The 15,548-nt window shown below is 34.1% G+C and overlaps 2 protein-coding genes across 2 annotated transcripts; one reads left to right on the top strand and one right to left on the bottom strand.

Moving 5' to 3' along the window:
* Positions 1–263: 263 nt before the first annotated feature.
* Positions 264–5,624, bottom strand: LOC25485454 (2-oxoglutarate and iron-dependent oxygenase domain-containing protein CP2). The gene is made up of 9 exons (XM_013614668.3): positions 5,169–5,624; positions 3,579–3,626; positions 3,103–3,279; positions 2,856–3,006; positions 2,668–2,754; positions 1,567–1,691; positions 1,287–1,405; positions 1,064–1,175; positions 264–492 (listed from the first exon to the last, which is right to left on the bottom strand). Exons 1-9 carry the CDS (start codon positions 5,499–5,501, stop codon positions 457–459), a joined length of 1,188 nt encoding a protein of 395 aa, XP_013470122.1. The 5' UTR covers positions 5,502–5,624; the 3' UTR covers positions 264–456.
* Positions 5,625–11,364: 5,740 nt separating this feature from the next.
* LOC25485453 (fructose-bisphosphate aldolase 3, chloroplastic) lies at positions 11,365–14,689 on the top strand. The gene is made up of 6 exons (XM_013614667.3): positions 11,365–11,670; positions 11,959–12,228; positions 12,617–12,726; positions 12,822–12,912; positions 13,397–13,666; positions 14,152–14,689. Exons 1-6 carry the CDS (start codon positions 11,515–11,517, stop codon positions 14,428–14,430), a joined length of 1,176 nt encoding a protein of 391 aa, XP_013470121.1. The 5' UTR covers positions 11,365–11,514; the 3' UTR covers positions 14,431–14,689.
* The last annotated feature ends 859 nt before the right edge of the window (positions 14,690–15,548 follow it).

Here is a 15,548-nt window from a genome sequence, read left to right as displayed (position 1 = left end):
TGTTATAGTTGTAAATATAAGTCGTTTGGATCTGGGTTCAATTGGGACTGGAAACAAGTTTCAAAACTGAGCCTCCAAATTTGTCATTCCCAATTTGTTTATAATAGGTGATTGATTGCTCATCCCCCTCTAATATACCCAAATCCGTCAGAAGCATGTTTCCGGTAAAATGCCACATTTTAGGGGGAGATCAGCAATCATCTTTATAATATACGTAAATATCCCATAATTTATTTATTTATAACAATGTAGGAAAGATTAGCTTCCAATTGAACAATTATGGTTATTCATCAAAATATGAAATGTATGCTTATATTACTTTTAACTAAAATCACATATTGTTACACTAAGAATACTACTGAATCCAGAAAAGTTTCAACATGCCAAGTTGACACTCATAAATCAAGTCAATTATACAAAAAGAACCAAGTACCATTTGCATGTGCTGGTGCAAGTTCATGAGGCTGATTTAAGTTCCCTCTTCAATAATTCCTGCAAAATGAAGATGGGCAACATTATCAACCTTGGTCAACACATGGTTTCATCTCATAAATCCCACAGGTGTTAGCTCAAGAGCAACGGCAACTGCCTAGTTTTGTAACCTAAAGGACAGGGTTCGGATACCGACTGAAGTATGCACGGTTTGGTGGCTTCCACTCCCTCTAAATACCACAACCAAGCCTTATCCCACTAACTGGAGTCGGCTACATGGATCAAACACCGCCATAATGTTCTATCATATATCATTTCCCTATCCAATTCATTGAACTCTAATAGTTTTTCTAGGTCTTCCTCTGCCTCTAGTGATTTGACTACTCTCCATCTGATCTACATAATCTAAAGGTAAACTCTCTACATGTCCAAACCACCCAACAGTTTCTACATAATCTAAAGGTCAACTCTCTACATGTCCAAACCATCTAACAGTTTCTACCATTTTTTTTGTGATAGGTGCTACCCTCCAACTCTCTCTCTAATATTGTCATAATATTTCCTCTCCCCAATTTAAACAAAAAACAATCAAACAAACAAACAAATTCATGTCAAAGGCTTGCTGTATTACCTCTTTGGTGGCAGCAATTGATACGCGCTCTCTCTCCTTCTTCTTGCGTCTGCATTCTCCACACCAGCTCGGAAATTCTCTCTGATATTTCTTGATCTCTCTAAACGCCGAACTATACGAACATTGATGACCATAATTATGGCCAATATATTAACAGAAAAAAAAAAATCAACAGCATTCATTCTATTTACAAGGAGATGTATGAAAAAAGTGATGGAAATACCTTCTACACCAGAGAATTAAATTGATTCGATTCCCAGATATTGTCGGTCTAGCGCCATGACGGTGGCGACCAGAATGAAGGACTGCATGTCCTGGAACATGGGAATAATCGAATATCTCCTACAATAATATGGTTGGAATTAAAAAAAGAAGCAATGTCCACATGAAATTCGGATAATTTATCAACAGTGTTTGGTCAATATCATCTTCTAGTTAGCTACAAACCCATAAAAATTATCCCCGAATATATTTTTCCTCTAACAATAAGGTAGCAGACATACCCCTGGTTGGGTCTCTGTATTCACATGTTCATCACATCGAACACCTCGGAAGAACAGTTCTCCACCTGAAAATTGTGTTCCCAAGCAAATATTTAAGGTGACTTCTGCGTCATCCACGTGGAACCCTGTAAAAAAAAATGTTTTTTACATACAAACAAAAGCATGTAAAGCTAAAGGATTAAAAGGTAAACATGAAATAGGTAGCAAGCAAGAAGGAAACAGATTTAGTATAGAATAAAATCCATGAGATCCAATTATTATGATTCACGAGGGCTTAACAAGTAAGGCATCAAAAGTTAATATTTCTTTGAACTGTATGAGCATAGATCGATAGCAACTGCTATATAGAAATGTATTTCTTACTATATTACATATCAAAGAAAAAGAAAATTACAGAGCAGAAGCTACCAGCTCAGGATGAATCGCTAGCCCCTGACAGTTCAGTCAATATTTCAGAATATATCCTATCCCTCTCCCGCATGTTACTTATATAACAAACCTCCGAATTCTCTGTCCTGTAACTTAGGCGTTCGGGTATATACCTGAAAGGCTTAGGGGCATTGAGGATTGGGTTCCTATCATATAGATGCATTAATATTTAGCAGCAGATAGGCCAAAATTATCACAGTATCATGAAAGTTAAGAGTATACAGTTTAAAAAACTCAAAGTCATCACGATGTAGTATGAGTGAACTAAAATCATTTTAGATTAAGGGTTTGAGAGGGAATGGGGAAGTGTTATTGATTGCAAAAAACTAAAATATTGTCATTTTAAGCCGCCATATCAGCCATGGTGCCGCCATCCTTTGCAAATTGGTCATGGCAGTTATCCAAAATCAGCCACCGCAACCCACCTAGCGCTGTCATGGCCGACGTTTGACAACACTGGAATAGGGTAAACTTTTACATTTTTAAATAAGAGTGGTATATAGTGTTTATTAAAACGAATAAGGAACAACTGGAAGGTTTCATGATAGTCCATTTTGATATAAGTTCCAACAACGATAAGGAACGATGGGAAGGTTTCATGATAGTCCATTTTGATACAAGTTCCAACTAATAGCAAGTCGCATAACTATGACAGAAGTTTGAAAAACCTACCAAGTTCCACATCCCTATTGGTTCCATATTCAACAACAAAACCATGATGAGAGTCCAGTGTGGATCCACCAACTTCAGAAAAGAACACTACACCAAAAAAAATCAAAATTGCAAAAGTGAGCATTGCTTCTTTATCTCAAAGAACGCTATATTCTCATCCATTCTCATTAAGAAAAATAAAAAATAACCTCGAGCTATAGGACGTATGAAATCGTTCATCAATTTATCAAGCATGGTTTCCAGGCCAAAATCATCGAGAACAGCACCATATTGATTCATTGTATTAGGTCGCATGATTCTGAATTTGGTCTCATGGACCCATCTTTCAAAATGATCTACCTAAGCAATCAAAACCTGATAAGAAAATACAAAACACGAATATAGAACAGATATAATGATATATGCATGAAAAGGAAAAAAAAAGGAATGTGATACCTCAGATACCAACATTTCACAAAACTGTGGTTGAAGCATTTCAAACGTATATACTCCTCTGGAGGGTTCGGCCATTATACTTCTAAAACTAGCTTCTGTATTTTCCTTAATAGCTCTGAGAAACGAGGGAGCAAAAAAGTGTTCACTATGCATAGTATATATCTCCTTATGAAGCGGCTACAAAACAAATGCGAATAATTGGTAAGATAAGATGTGATTTGTACATAAATGCTTGTAAGAAAGGAGACGAGATGGTTGTCCTCAGGCCATAAGATTCTGATATTTATATGCTAATTCCCGATTCTCGTATACAAGCAATGAATAAAATATGGCCTTCGAAACAAAACCATGTTTATCCCACGATTTTCAAAAGAATCATAACAAGAAAAGAAAATTTTCTATTTGTAAATGAACAGTTTTTTTTTTTTAACAAGACAAATGGACAAAGCTTATTTGACATTCAATAGAAAACTTACAGGATAGTTTAATATGATCTTTTGCCTGTATTCCTTCTGCTTTTGCATCTGTTCGATCCAACATAGAAAAAACCAAAAACTCAGAAGATGAACAACAGAACCAATCTAAACACAAAATAATAGGAAAAATAAAAGAAATTGCATGCTATGAGAAACTCGCTGTCACGAGACAACAGATATTAGGCTCATTTTCCATCACCCTTTTAGGCTAGCAAGTGATTTTCTATTTTTTTTTTACATTAACTAACTAACTAACATATGTTTGTAACACACACTCACAAACATATGAATCTGCATATGAATCTGCTATTCTAGTTTTATTTAGAGGGTAGAGGAATTTTTTAAAACTTAAAACACTACTCACTATTCATGATTTCCTCAAGCCTAGATCGCACTTTATATCTTGGAGGGATCAAATAGTGGTTTTCATCTCATTTCAAGGGAATAAGTCATCAGGAAGAAACTTAAACTTGACACTTCTGAAGAATGCCCTTCCCACACATTCTTGCGTAACAAACGCGCCTTATTTCTGGGCAGTTAGCAAGACATGTAAAGAAAGAATAACTTGAAAGGTGAAAATGACTTTCATAGGCGGCTCTAGGAAATGCAACCTAGCTATGCCATCACAACAAAAAACAAAACTACATTCTCGACAACAATTGCAGGAAGCAAATCCAGAATTGTAGACTCATGCAAAGGAACATTATGCTTCCTTGTAAAATCCATACTCGTACCTACCAGATGTATCATGCCTAGAAAATACACAAACAAGTACTTTTACAGAACCAAAGATATACAGATTAAGTTCCTATTTGGATAAACAAATTATTAAGCACCTATCATGTGGTAAGAGCTTATGTATAAGTTATTTCTATAAGAAAAGGTAAATAAAGTCAAATTGTATTCACATAGCCTATAACCTATGTTCATAAGTTATCCAATAGAGCTTATGAAAATAAGCTGAAAACAACAAATAGACGTGTCATTATCAGTTTGAGGGCCGGTTATATACAAGTGCAAAGTGACTCAAAATTTTGAGGCTCCGAATTTGGTAAAAATATAATATTTTGAAATAATTTACAGGACCCAACAACACTTTCTTTTTGTTAGGGCCCAAACAGAGCCTTTAAAATGTTTAAGACTTCCCCCATTAGCTCTCTCAAACAATATCACAAGTACTGATAGCAATAGATAAGCTCAAAATAAGTAAATTCAAACAAGCCCTACAGATAAGCTCAAATAAGTCAACCCTAAACAAACCCTAAAGATAAGATTGACATCAACCTATGTCTTAACGATATCACAGTCTGTAGTAAAATTTATCTTCCCCCAATGCCTAAACATCAATATCTTGCCCTAAATTATCTCAGAAACCCTCAAAATCAAGCAACTAGCAGTTACGATATAACCCACAAACCCTATTGATTATGGACCACATCAAAATCAAATTTTTATTCAAGAAATATGAAAAATATAAGGTTTTCATACTCAAAAACTTCAAAATCAAATTTTTATTAAAGAAATATGAAAGTAAAACATTTTCAAACAAAAAAACGCTTCTGGGCATCTTGAAAAGAAAAAAATACGAACCCGAACACGTTCTGAGTGAGGCAAATAACGGAGAAGAATGTTAGACATGTAGTGAGCTTTAAGGTCTCTGGAGAGGTTAAGGATGTGAGAAGGAAGATGTCTTTCAAGTGAAGTGAAGACAAGTGGGTTGAAATCCAAAGGAAGATCTTCATAGTTGTCAGGCATGTGGTCTCCTCTAGGGCTTCCGAGAAGTCTTGTTGTTGGATTCAAATTGGAAGCACCAACAACACCGTTACCGTTGGTGGTAGCAGCAGCAATGTCTCCGTTTGATGCTTGAGCTCTGCGCTCCAACGAACCATTCTGGTTATGGTTATGGTTATGGTGATGATACATGATTTGTGTTGTAGGGTTTACTCTCTCATTCAATTCATGGCTTTGATGTCACACTGAAATGGATGAATAATGAAGAACGGGGAAGAGGAAGATTGTTGAGATAAAAGAATAATAAGATGGAAAATGTTAATTAAGGAATTATAAAAGAAAATATTTTTTGAAAATTGGGTATTTTATTTTTTGAAACCCAAAAAAGTGTTGTTTTTAATGTTAATTTTGTTTTTTCTTGTTTAACTAGTTTTACAAGGACATTTGGTTTTTTTTTTTTTTTTTAGGGAAACTTGCTTATAGCATTTCATTGATAATAAGAGTTTCAATACAATTGGGTATTTTATAATAAACAGTGGGACTAGATATTAACGTGGCTTTTCTTGCAAGTGCATGAGCAACCATGTTAGTTTGTCGTCTAACAAACTTCATCCTATAGCTAGAAAATAAAGAAATAAACAAAGAACATCCTATAATGCAACCAAATTCGGACGTGTCATTTCTGTCAGAGAGAAAAGCATCAGACGTCAACTTAGAATCTGTTTCAAAATCCACATTATCAAATTGCATGTCACTTAACCATTGCAAGGCTAAGTGCAATCCGAGCGCTTCGCCCACATCTACCGGAAGAAGACAAGGATGCATCACAGTTTTTGCCAACGCAAAACTACCATCTCACTCCCAAATACAAATACTAATACCTGTTCGATTAAGGGAGTTAGAGAAACCGGCATCGATGTTATAGGATGCTGCCACTGACTTTCATTGCGTAAACTCGAAGTGGAAAGCCCCCCACTGAGGGTCGATGAAGATGGATTGTGGCCGGTGGTTACAGTAGTGTCAGGTGCGTTTGCTAATTGCTAGTCAACAACCATGTTTTGAGCTCGCTCCACAACTGATGCGCTAGTTTCTGTTACATTGTCTAGGGACGTTGGTTAACATGGCCCTAATAAGATATATGTATATTTGAAGGAATCAAAACGGATAATAGTCATTTTGGTCATGTGTATCGAGTAACCACGTTAATCTATGAATGTATTGAACCTTCGTACTAGTTTTATTGTGCACTTCTTTGATCAAAATAGTCTCTCAGATACTCTTGAATCTGCTTATTTATTGACATATCAGTCTATATAAGAACTTGTTATACTTATTTATCGACATATCAATCTTTATAAGTACTTGTTTATCGTCATATTAGTCTCTATAGCAAAAAAATTATTGTTAACATTGAAAATTATTGTTAATATATCAATCTATTAGCTTTCATAAAGGGTAGACAGATTTTGGATGGGATTCTAATAGCTAATGAATTGGTAGATGATGCGAAGTGTAATAATAAAGAGTTACTTATGTTTAAAGTGGATTTTGAAAAAGCATATGATTCCGTGGATTGGAGGTACTTAGATGAGGTGATGATTAAAATGAATTTTCCGCATCTGTGGCGCTCTTGGATTATGGAGTGTGTTACAGCGGCTACGGCATCAGTTTTAGTAAATGGTTGTCCGACAGATGAGTTCCATTTTGAGAGAGGCCTCCGTCAAGGGGATCCTCTTTTCCCGTTTTTGTTTTTGTTAGCTGTTGAAGGTCTTAATGTAATGATGTCAGCGGTTGTTGCAAATGGTTTGTTTACGTCATATTAAGTAGGGGCGCATGATCCAGTTGCAGTGTCCCATCTCCAGTTCGCTGACGACACCTTATTGATTGGTATTAAGTCTTGGGCTAATGTTCGGGCAATGAAGGCTGTTCTTTTGCTATTTGAAGTTGTTTCCTGGTTGAAAGTTAATTTCCACAAAAGTATGTTGTTCGGGGTGAATATTAATGAGTCTTGGTTACATGAGGCAGCGGGGGTAATGCATTGTCGACACGGTCGATTGCTGTTCATTTATTTAGGTTTGCCTATTGGTGGGGATCCTCGCAAACTTCATTTTTGGGACCCGTTGGTTGAGAGAATTCGTCGGCGGTTATCCGGTTGGAAGTGTACAAATTTATCTTTGGGTGGTCGGTTGGTTTTGCTAAAGTTCGTTCTGTCTTCCATTCCGGTTTATTTCCTTTCTTTCTTCAAAGCTCCCTCAGGTATCATTTCTATCCTTGACTCTATTTTTATTAATTTTTTTTGGGGTGGTGGTGAGGATTCTAGGAAAATTTCATGGATAAAATGGGATGATATTTGTTTGAAAAAGGAGAATGGGGGTTTAGGGGTAAAAAGGTTGCGGGAGTTCAATATTTCTTTATTAGGGAAATGAGTGTGGAGGGTGTTGGAGGAGAAGGAAAGTTTGTGGAATGTGGTGCTGCGAGCGAAATACGGAGAAGTTGGTGGGAGGGTGCGGTTTGGTGAGGGAGTTGGGTCGATTTGATGGCGTCAGTTAAGCCAAATTAGAGCTGGTGTGGGTTTGGCGGAGAATACTTGGTTGGTTGATAACATAGTTAGGAAGGTAGGAGATGGGAGTACTACTATGTTTTGGAAGGATGCTTGGTTGTTAGATGTTCCGTTAGCAGCGTCGTTTTCTAGACTTTTTGAGTTATCGGAAAATAAAAATGTCACAGTAAGGGAGATGTTTCTGTTGGGATGGGGGGCTGATGGGGATGCGTGGAGGTGGAGGCGGAGATTATTCGCTTGGGAGGAAGAGTTGATGAGAGAGTGTGTGGAGAGGTTGGCTAACTTTGTTTTGCAGGTAGACCTGTCTGATCGGTGGGTATGGAGACTCCATTCGTCACAATCATATACGGTGCATTCAGCTTACTCTTATTTAACAACGGTGGACACCAATATCACTGCAGAGTTTGATCAATTTTTATGGCTTAAAGCGGTTCCCTTAAAAGTTAACATTTTTTTTTGGCGTCTCTTTCTGAATAGACTTGCTACAAAGGACAATCTTCGCAAGAGGAATGTCCTTTAGGCTGCAGATGCTTCTTGTGCGGCCTTGTGTGGTAAGGAGGAGGAAAGGGATCATTTGTTTTTTCAATGTGATTATTATGGTCGATTATGGCTCTTGATATCGAATTGGCTTGGTTTTGTTACGGTGTTTCATGACAATTTATATACTCATGCTAACCAGTTTTATGCCCTTGGAGGTTTTTCAAAGAATTATACGAAAGCTTTGTCTATTATTTGGATTTCGATTTTATTTGTTATTTGGAAAGATTGCAATATGAAGATTTTCCAAAACCATTTGGGTCATCTTGAAGCTCTTCTTGAAAGGGTTAAACTTCAAACCTTTTGGTGGATGAAAGCAAACTTCATTATGTTTACTTTTGATTATCCCTTTTGGAGACAAAATCCATTATGTTGTTTACAGACTGCCTTGTAATCTCTGTTTTTGTTTTCTGGCTTTTCTAGCCTTACTGTATTGTAACTAACTATTTTCAGTTTCTTTTGGCACACCTTATGCTTAAGGGACTGTATGTGTTTTTAATATATTTTCGTTTAGTTTCTTAAAAAAAATAATATCAATCTATGACTAACAAAAAGTACAACCATTTTGAAATTTTGATGAGTATTGCGACAACTCCCTCTATATTCATGGACTAAAATATTATCCCAATCAAAATTCATTCTAAAGGCATAAAATTGATTTTTATATCTTTGATTGTTTAGAGTATAATTGTTTTTTTTTTCCTTTTAGAATTGATTCTAGGAGTTTTCTTAAAGTATAATCCCTTTTTTTACGAAGTTATAATTTGTAGTTTTTATTATAGAATTAATTGTTGCATTCAAATAGTTTTATACTACGGTTTCAAAATACGGATCATTTTACTTTCAACTTACTTTTAAATAAAATTAAGTTTTTATCGTTAATTCACTCAAAATTAAGAAAAATAATATTTGTACAATCAATTTGTAATAAGATTTGGGACAACCTTTTGCTCCACTCGTATTTTGGAACTAAAATAACAAAGCGAGTGAGAATAAAATGAAAGTATAAAATAGAATTGTCCCAAAATCGTCACATATAATAGTTGAACAAATATCATTTTTAAAAAATTAATTCATGTCAACTCTAATCAAACATACAAAATGTGTATTTAGATGATTTTATTTATTTAAAAAATAATGATATTTTTTTGTAAGGTATCCTAATAACTACAATTTCACTTTTAATGCGAATAACTGAGAATTTCAGCTTTAAACTCCGACCCCTGCTTATACAAAACAATGACTTTATCAACACATCTATGTTCACGAGAACAAATAACAATATTTCCCCCCTTGAAAAACAATATATATTTATTAATATATAACGGTATAACAATTCATTATTTTTAACTAGCGAAAAGACGGGCACACGTTTAAAAATTATGAACCGTGTTTTTTATATGAAATTTTAATTTAGATTAAAACAACAAATCAAACTAACCATGATTATCTATTTCAATGACACCAACGATATAACAAAAAGAATATAATCTATTTTTTTTATTGACACCAACAACAATCTTTATTATATAAAAGGTTGTTTGAAGGTATAATTCGGATAATGATAAAGTAGGTATAAATATACTGATATAGTTTTTTTACACTTTTTAAATGATAAAGGAAAAAAAATCAGACATGTATATATATATATATATTCATATCGTGTTTATTACATTTTTTTAATATTTAAATTTATTCTTATCTATTTGTTACATATGTTATATGTATTAAAAATTGATGACATCTTTGAAAAGAAAAAGTCAGTCCAAAAGAGCCGAAAGAAGTTGTTTTATTTAGATACACATAGATAACTATTTCTTTAAACAAAACTACGAACAATTATAAAATAATAAATTTATATTAAAAATATTAAAAGAAAATGGATTTTCTATCAAGAAGATAATAAACAAAAACAGTATTTTGTTTTCCTGTTTTACAATTAAAATAAATTAAAGTGTGTTTTGAAAGAAAAAAAATTAATAATTTGACGAGCAAAGCATCAATAAACTTTAACGAATTATAAAAATATTAAAAAGGCATATAGAGGATTCACGATTTACATATCTTACTACGAACAATTCTTGCTTCGACACAACCCCAAATAAAATTTATACGAATATAGATACAAATAAAACAATAACCAAAAAGCTAAATACACATAGGAATCATCAAAATTATCACATTGATTTGCACCATCTTTGTTGCTGCCAAATTGAGCTAAGACTTGCAAATATTAGATTCCAAAGTATATATAGTTTATTCCACTTTCAATATTGATTCTAGTTAAGTGATCAAAATTCTAATATGAATAGACTATATAATACTCCCTCCGTTCTAAATTGTATGTCACTTTGAAAAAAAAAATTGTTCCAAATTGTATGTCGCTTTACAATACCAATGAATCATTCATGTTACTTTTCCTATTATATCCTTCACTATTTATTGCTTTCTCTACTTCTAAGTCATTCATTTATCTTTTTTATATCATTTATTAAGGTCAATTTTGTAAAACAACTCATAATATCTCTTTCCCACACAAAATTAATTACATTTCTTAATATGTGTGAAATGCTCAAAATATCATACAATTTGGGACAGAGGGAGTAGTCGATAAAGATGAACGATATTTATTTTCTTTATCTAAATTCTCTCGCATTAAATAATAGTAATGGAAACTAAAGATGAAAGTGTTTTTCAAATTATAAAAACTTCACATAATCTTGAAAATAAGATTTGATTTTCAAATTGAATCGGTATAAAAAAGATAAACAAATTTATGAGTGAAAAAATTAAGTTTGTTATTTAAACAAATTACTCGTGGTTTGTTACAAGTGAATGCTTATAAAAAGAAAGAGACTGTGATCTATAAAAAAAAAAAAAAAAAAAAAAGTATTAGAATAGAAAAGTGGGTTGGTGGTGAATTTGGGAATTGCCGTTTGAGTTTGTGTGTTTCTGTACTACCTACCGTTTAGACGGAGTGAACGAGAAAAACCAAACCGAAACAAAACAAAACAAACCCTTTCTCTTGTACTTGTAGTATAACAACACAACAACATCAACGTTTGTCAAAAACAAACAACAACATCGTACATCTTATTTTCATCACCCATGGCTTCTGCAAAACTCAACTCTCTCTCTTCCCAATGGATCGCTAACAATCCTTTCTCTTCTCGCCGTGGTGGATCTTCCTCCTCTCTCTCCTCCACTCGCAACGTCTCTCTTCCGATCCGCGCTTCTTACTCCGATGAACTTGTTCAAACCGCTGTAACTACTACCTTTCTCTCTTCTCTTTATTTCGATGACATTTATTTCTTACCCTTTTTCTTTACTTTTAAATTCATGCTATAAAGTTTTAATCTTTTCTGTTGGGTCACTCACCTTAACTTTGATTTGTATATTTTGCTCTGTTTTTTAATATTTGTTTTCACCAATTTTCTTATAAATCTCTCTAGTTGGAATTTTGCTTATTATTTGCACTTTTGTTAACACTGTACTATGTCTATATTTTGTTTTAAAAGATTTGTTGAATTTTGTGTTGATTTGATTGTATAGAAATCTGTTGCATCTCGCGGTCGTGGAATTCTTGCAATTGATGAATCAAATGCAACCGCTGGGAAGCGTTTGGCATCAATTGGATTGGACAATACTGAGGTTAATCGCCAGGCTTACAGGCAACTTTTACTGACCACACCCGGTCTAGGTGAATACATCTCTGGTGCTATTTTCTTTGAAGAAACCCTTTACCAATCAACAACTGATGGGAAGAAGTTTGTGGATTGTCTCCGCGAGGAGAACATTGTACCTGGCATCAAAGTTGACAAGGTATGTTGATTGCGTTTGTTAGTAATATAGGATCAAGGCTCTGTTTGGATAAACAACTTAGTTAAGCGCTTATAGCATAAACGTTTATAATATAAGTGCTTATGTGTAAGCTATGTGAAAGAAGAAATCAAGCTATAAACTGTTTCAGTAACAAAAGATAAAATAGAGTCAAATTGTTTTCATACAAGCTATAAACTGTTTATAAGCTATCTTGAAGAGCTTATGGAAATACAAAAGATAAAATATAGTCATAACTTGCTGTGATTTGGTCTCAATAGATAAACTCTAACAAGCCAATCCAAACAGGCTCTAAGACTGTGATTTGGTCTCAGTGGTTGGTTGATCATAACTTGCTGGAAGTTATATTTTTATCCTTTTTTCTTTGTAGGGTTTGGTTCCCCTACCAGGGTCAAACAATGAATCATGGTGTCAAGGTTTGGATGGATTGGCTTCTAGATCTGCTGAATACTACAAGCAAGGTGCTCGATTTGCCAAGTGGTAAGCTATTCTTGGTTTCTTCTTTATGAAACTTTGTTGTTGATAACATACGTTGAAATTGAGTTGAAATGGTGGTTTGCTTTTGAAATATACAGGCGTACAGTTGTCAGCATTCCAAGTGGTCCTTCTGCCTTGGCTGTTAAGGAAGCGGCCTGGGGACTTGCACGATATGCTGCTATCTCTCAGGTATTCCTGCATTCCATGAATGTTTGTTTGTTGAAATAAGCTCGTCGGTAGAATAACAGGTGTACTTTCATGGCTTATTCTTTGGTACCGTCTTACAGTGGTATTCTTTCATTTGCTGTGGGTTTAGTTTGGTCTATTGACTATGCCAGTAGATATTTAAGCACGCTTTAAGTTGAAAATGTGCATAGGTTGTGAAATTTGATTGGTAGTTATCTTATAATTTATGATATGTAATGAACCTTTTATTGGTTGGTTCTCGATGTCAGTTTATAACTATGAAACACTTTTTAGTATTTATCACAAGCAAGGTTTTTTGCACAATGCACTTATCCTCTTTGTAACATCATTAGATTAATCTGATTGGAAATAAACAATATAGCCTAGTAGTACACATGAAATTGTATCAGTAAATTTTAATTTCAGTATTTTTCGCCAGTGTTCTTATATTAAACTTTTTTTGGATGCTATCTGTGTTCCATTGCAGGACAACGGTCTTGTTCCAATAGTTGAGCCTGAAATTCTTCTTGATGGGGACCACCCAATTGAAAGGACACTGGAAGTTGCTGAGAAGGTATGGTCCGAAGTCTTCTTTTATTTGGCCCAGAACAATGTCCTTTTTGAGGGAATTTTGCTCAAGCCTAGCATGGTTACACCTGGTGCTGAGCACAAAGAAAGGGCTTCTCCAGAAACCATTGCCAAATATACACTAACCATGCTTAACAGAAGAGTTCCTCCTGCAGTCCCCGGAATCATGGTACATTTACCGCACCTCACCATTAGTTTCTGATTTACATAAATTAACATGTGAGTTTAATTGTTATACATTGTCAGTGTAAAAAAATATACTGTCACCATATCAAAATTAACTATATGCGCGACTTTAGAAATAATTACGATTAAAGTCAAACCTTTTTAATAATCTGATAATTATGATTGATGGACAATGTAAAAACTACTCGTAATGTATATGAATTAAATCCTTGATATATACATGTCACAATTTTTTTTTTCTTCTGTTCAAACTGTTTTTGTGATTGCCTAAATTCAGAATCTCTAAACATATAAATCACAATTGCATATATGCTGTTGTGTTCTTGATTGTCGCTATTTTGGATGGATGTATGGTGCATGACAAACACAATATGACTATTCTAACAAAATTCAATTTAAGATTGCATTTACATTAGAATCTAAAGTTGAGAACTACTGAATTAAACTATGTTGTGTCTGTATTCTCAGTTTTTGTCAGGTGGACAATCAGAAGTTGAAGCAACTCTAAATCTTAATGCTATGAACCAAAGTCCCAACCCATGGCATGTGTCTTTCTCATACGCACGAGCCCTGCAGAACACCGTGCTTAAGACATGGCAAGGTCGCCCTGAGAATGTTGAAGCAGCTCAAAAGTCTCTTTTGGTCCGTGCCAAAGCTAATTCCTTGGCTCAGCTTGGAAGATACTCTGCCGAGGGTGAAAATGAAGAAGCCAAGAAGGATATGTTCGTCAAGGGCTATACCTACTAGAAGTTTAGGCGTCTCTTGTGGCTTTTGGTTGATTTGTTTTATCTTTTTATACAGCATTTCTCAATATCAGTGAATTTTAAGGAGACTTTTTGTTATATTTTTATCTGATTTTTCTAACTTCTAGCAAAGGAGTTTGAATAAAGTGGGCTAGAAAAAAAAAGCCTTTTCTTGGTGTAATAGAGGTTGGGATACGTAAAAATCAAAGGGAATTCACAGATTTTGCTCTGTCCTCCTTGTGTTGGGAGACTTAATATTGGCATGTTTAATCCAGTTACATATCATGATTGCTACTCCCTCCGTTTTAAAATATAAGCAAATTTTACTTTTTAGGTTCATTCAATTGATGATGTATGTGGTTCAACCTAAAAAGTAAAATTTGCTTATATTTTAAAACTAAAACGGAGGGAGTATATATTTTTTTGGGATGAAATGATTGCTATATTTATTATTAGTGAATAAATAACAAGTCATGACTTATATATATAATTGCTATCTGAGAGAAACTGATTTGTTAGTTTGTTCCTCAAAAATTGAGACAGCTAGCTGAATGTGATCAACTTCCATCTTTAATTTTCAAATGAACTGACCTTTCTTAATTATATTCAGTTAAGAGAGGCTTTTTCGATATTTTTGGAAATGCTAGAAAGACATTTTCATCATTCATGAAAACGTCCTTGTCACCACATGTATATATGGTCTATCAAAATAAAAAATCATAATTGAAAACATGTTGAGGAAGTAAACAAGCCCTCAATATGCGAATTCTAAAAATTAATCTCACAAATTTTGAGGATAAATAACAACAATTCATCTGCTCAGCCATGTTATTTGTTTTTTTTATACATTAGATTTTTTAAAATTTAATAAATTGTCACTTCGTGAACAATTGTTACAAATTTCTGTTTAACCTGTTATATATCCGAATCTTGTTACTTCATTTTCAATGCCATTTTGCTCTCGAGCACAGCAAAACCTTAAAGAGATTCCACATATGAATCACACCTAAATTGACCGACAATTTCACAGGTAACAAAATATAAATGAAAGAACAAATGAGGAACAACACACAAGTTGCACATCTTTTTTTTTATCATGGCAGGTCCTGGTCCCAGAAATGC

The sequence above is a fragment of the Medicago truncatula genome, chromosome 1 (assembly GCF_003473485.1).
Source record: "Medicago truncatula cultivar Jemalong A17 chromosome 1, MtrunA17r5.0-ANR, whole genome shotgun sequence".
NCBI lineage: Eukaryota > Viridiplantae > Streptophyta > Magnoliopsida > Fabales > Fabaceae > Medicago > Medicago truncatula.
The sequence above is the reverse complement of the archived record's forward strand: the minus strand, read 5'-3'. Positions and strand labels throughout refer to the sequence as shown.